The sequence below is a fragment of the Melanostigma gelatinosum genome (genome assembly GCF_949748355.1).
Source record: "Melanostigma gelatinosum genome assembly, chromosome: 10".
Taxonomy (NCBI): Eukaryota; Metazoa; Chordata; class Actinopteri; order Perciformes; family Zoarcidae; genus Melanostigma; species Melanostigma gelatinosum.
Window position 1 is genome coordinate 8932897 of NC_136643.1, and position 3837 is coordinate 8936733.

The window sequence follows — 3837 nt, forward strand, 5'->3', positions numbered from 1 at the left end:
CAACATAAGATCCATCAGTCCTATCTTTACTATCTGCACAGAAACCGACGCAATACTGCAAATTTACAAATTATACAACTTGTACAACTTCCGGACAATTCGGACTGAAACTTCGACTGAAATAAAGCAATAAAAACAATCAGTTGCTAAAGTGAAGCTCGTCCGTGCGGAGCTTTCACTTTTCAACTTTTGCAAATGTGCACTACCTACAAAGCGCCTGGACAGTCCAAAATGGAGGAAGCTATCATATTAACTGTGTTGCACCATCCAATTGGTTACAGGAGCGGTTAGCACAAATGCATTAATTTGAATTAACCGTGTTATGTTAACAAGCTTTGAGCCCCACCCATTTCCTGAGAACGAGAGAATAAATGTGTGACCAGGCTCGTAGGGAGATACTGCATATTCCAAACTGGGAATATTTGCTGCTATTTAAATCATCCTTAGTATTTTTGGGGTTGCTTTCCACTAGTTTCTGCAGCAGACGATTGCTAACATTCAACCCATATTGATTACTGTGACAACAATGGTTGAAGCTTGATAGATGGATAAACAAAGACAAATTCAGACTAATGACAACATTGTTTGTAAAGCGCATTCATTCCTTATCCGTCTCTATTCTTTGTCTCTCCATCTGTAAAAAAAAAAGAAAATCCTTTTTAACTGACACACGTTCACTCTGCAGACATCTAGGTCTTGGTAAGCCGACGCAGCCAGTCAACAAAGCAAAACACACCAGGCCATATGCAAAATTCATGACATGGCAACATGGAAAAATCTTTTCCCTCTGCAACATCCACATAAACACAAACTCTTTCTTTCTTTCTTTCTTTCTTTCTTTCTTTCTCACACACACACACACACACACACACACACACACACACACACACACACACACACACACACACACACACACACACACACACACACACACACACACACACACACACACACACACACACACACACACACACACACACGCTATAGCTGTCAGGATAATGGCACTGATGCAGACAAAGTAGGTTAAGGCATTGCCTGTTCTGCTGGAAGACAAAAACAAGTCTGGCTCTGAGCGCTCTGCCGTACTTTCTTAAACGCGGATGTGAAGAGTGTGCATGTGAGTGTGTGTGTGTGTGTGTCTCCCTTCAACCTCAGGCTACGTCTGTAGATATAATTAGGTGCTCCAACCAACCCCGATCTTTCTCTCAGCATCTAACCTGCTCTCACGTCTGCTCTCTGAAAGCTTCAGCGTGCTGCCTTAAAACCACGATTTCAGTGCGTTGTATGTGGGGCGATTTTCAGTTTCCTTTTTTATTCAGAAACGGAGGTAAATTATTCCAGAACTGTTGTGTGAAATAGAAAGAAGGGAAAAAATAAATAAAAATATGACGAGGAGATGAGATGACGCAAAGTGCGGCAGATTATATTTCAGTTCATCAGAAGTTCAAGGAAACCATTTGGAAACATCCCTCGGGCGATGGCTTGACATGGTTGTTAGCGCACCAGCCTGATAGTGTCTGCGTAGAAAAGAAGCAGCTGCCCACCGACTCCTGCCTACACCAAACTGGCACCGGGCAGGGCAATCCATGCCAGGTCAGGGAGTGTGCATGTTGGTAGGGGGGCTTTGGGGGCCCATCTGGGGGAACTGGTACCAGGGCTTGAGGTGCCGTGTGGGCTCCCTGGTGAGCATGTTTGTATAAAACAGGTTGTCTTCCAGTAGGAGAGGTGGCAAGTCGAGCAGGTGCTGATCATGTCTGCTGCTGCTGTTGTTGTTCTTGTTGGGGTGTACAAGGTACACAAGGTTTTGAGCTGCAGCAAAAGCAAAATTAGCAGTGTTGAGATTGGGTACAGAGAAAAAAGAGAAAATGAAGAGAAGCAGATGACAAGCTGCCAAAACTCCCAAATCTTTGTGTAGGGGCATGTTCCTTTACAGTAACAGAGCAAGCACACAGACTTACAGCGTCAGGATTAAGGTCAAGCATTCAGTGTAACACACACACACACACACACACACACACACACACACACACACACACACACACACACACACAAAGTGTTACTGTTGCTCTTGGTACCCAGTTAATTAATTCTAACACATCTCATCAACGTGTTAATAGAGCATTGTACTGTTCTTATTCCAATAAAATGCTGTTGTCCTTTTTTTGGCAGGCCTTTAAACATTTAGTTATTATTAGGGATGTGCCAAACGCAGATAGTTTTTTTTAAAGTCTAATTTGATTCAGCAGTTCAGTCCAACCAGCCAATCAAGATGTCCGTCCAAAATGTCATCATGTCCTCGTTTCATCCTATCCTAATTTCATTGGTGCGAAATTGTCATAATTAGCATATCAATTCTTGACTAATGGCCAAAAACATGTTTTGTGAGGTCACAGTGACCTTTGACCACCGAAATCTGACCACTTTATCCCTCTAGGCGTTCCTCGTATATCGCGTTCACGAGAATGGGATGAACCCTGAAAGCATAATGCCTCAGACCACGCTCAAATATTTATCATGTCTTTAGTAAATGCATTTCTGAAATGCAAATGATGCCGTCACACAGGTGACGTGCGAATGACGAGGGTCTACTGGATGACCCTTGAACGCACATTTCTCCCATTTATGCAGGCGTTTCAGTTTCACTCGCTGACACATTGTCAATATATCGCCATCTCTCAAAAAGGGAATCAGCTAAATGAGATGTCTAGACATCCCCCCGCTTAATACACAGGTCTAAATGGGTATTAGAATGTGAGTGTACGTGCATTATGTTTTCTTTAAATGCCAAACCGTCAGTACAATCCTATGCTATCTGTGTATCACAGCTTTCAAGAGGAATTTCAAGGTCATTGTTGTTACAAAAACGTGGTCATCAAATTAAGTAATTGTGCTTTTTCTCCACAAGTTAAGCACAAAAATGCAACGCTAAAAAGATAAAGTAGCATTTAAAGAATTGAATTTGAACAAATCACATAGAGCTCACATATTTCAAAGCTCATTACACAACCTTTATATGCTTGTATGTGTCATGTGTGTGTACGCCTGTATTGATGCAGTTGCGTGTGTCACTGCTGCAAGCAACGTAACATGCTATTATCAGGCTAAGGGCTCCGGGGCTTGGCATCCGTATCGGTGACATCACTGCTGCATCAGCATTTCCGTACCGCCACATGGGACAAACATACCGCTCGTGGGCTGATGACATGCTGGAGTGGTGCGATCACCCCACGTTCCTGTCAACAAGAGCGCGAAGTTCCAACAAAATTGTCCTCGCTTCACGTGCACTCTCTCGTATGCGCACGCGTGCATTGCCATGTGCTAAAAACGACGCCGCGACGTCAGCCGGTGGAAAAGGGATTACGCGCTCGGGAGTAAATGACAAGTTCCCTCAGAAACAGACACTGACGGAGTGTATTCTTGAGCCGTGCATCAGCCAGCCGAGGCCACGGCGATGTCATCAAATCCCCGGCTGAGCACTGATGCTCTGTAATCACATGTGGGGCTTCGCACAGCAGCAAACCCAAAAGACATGAATGCATCAGTCACTCCGCTCTAAGTGAGTGGATTTCTGCAGAAGAAGAAGTAGTAGAAGTCGTGGTAACTGATCAAATATGTTACCAATGAAAAGTCTTTGACACAGTCCAAATTAAGTTGACACACACACACACAGATTTCCTACCGAAATGGTTGAGTGCAGCTGGTTTGAGAAGTTCCACGGGCTGCTCGTTGCTGGTGAAGCCACCTGTCAGAGAGTAGGGGGAAAAGGAAAACAGGAGGGCTTAGATGTAGTGTTCAGTATGGTAACAAAATCAGCAGCAGTGTAGAGTCAAGCCATCA

At 44.0% G+C, this 3837-nt stretch overlaps 1 protein-coding gene across 2 annotated transcripts in view; it reads right to left on the reverse strand.

Moving 5' to 3' along the window:
- Positions 1 to 1488: 1488 nt before the first annotated feature.
- Positions 1489 to 3837, reverse strand: part of LOC306783172 (uncharacterized protein) — a 52723-nt gene continuing 50374 nt past the window's right edge. For both annotated transcript variants that reach the window (XM_079276712.1, XM_079276711.1), the window contains 2 exons: positions 3680 to 3742; positions 1489 to 1809 (listed from right to left, as the gene is read on the reverse strand). In XM_079276712.1, coding sequence (XP_079132838.1) covers positions 1595 to 1809; positions 3680 to 3742 — 278 coding nt within the window. In that variant the 3' untranslated portion in view covers positions 1489 to 1594. The remainder of the gene's footprint in view (positions 1810 to 3679; positions 3743 to 3837) is intronic.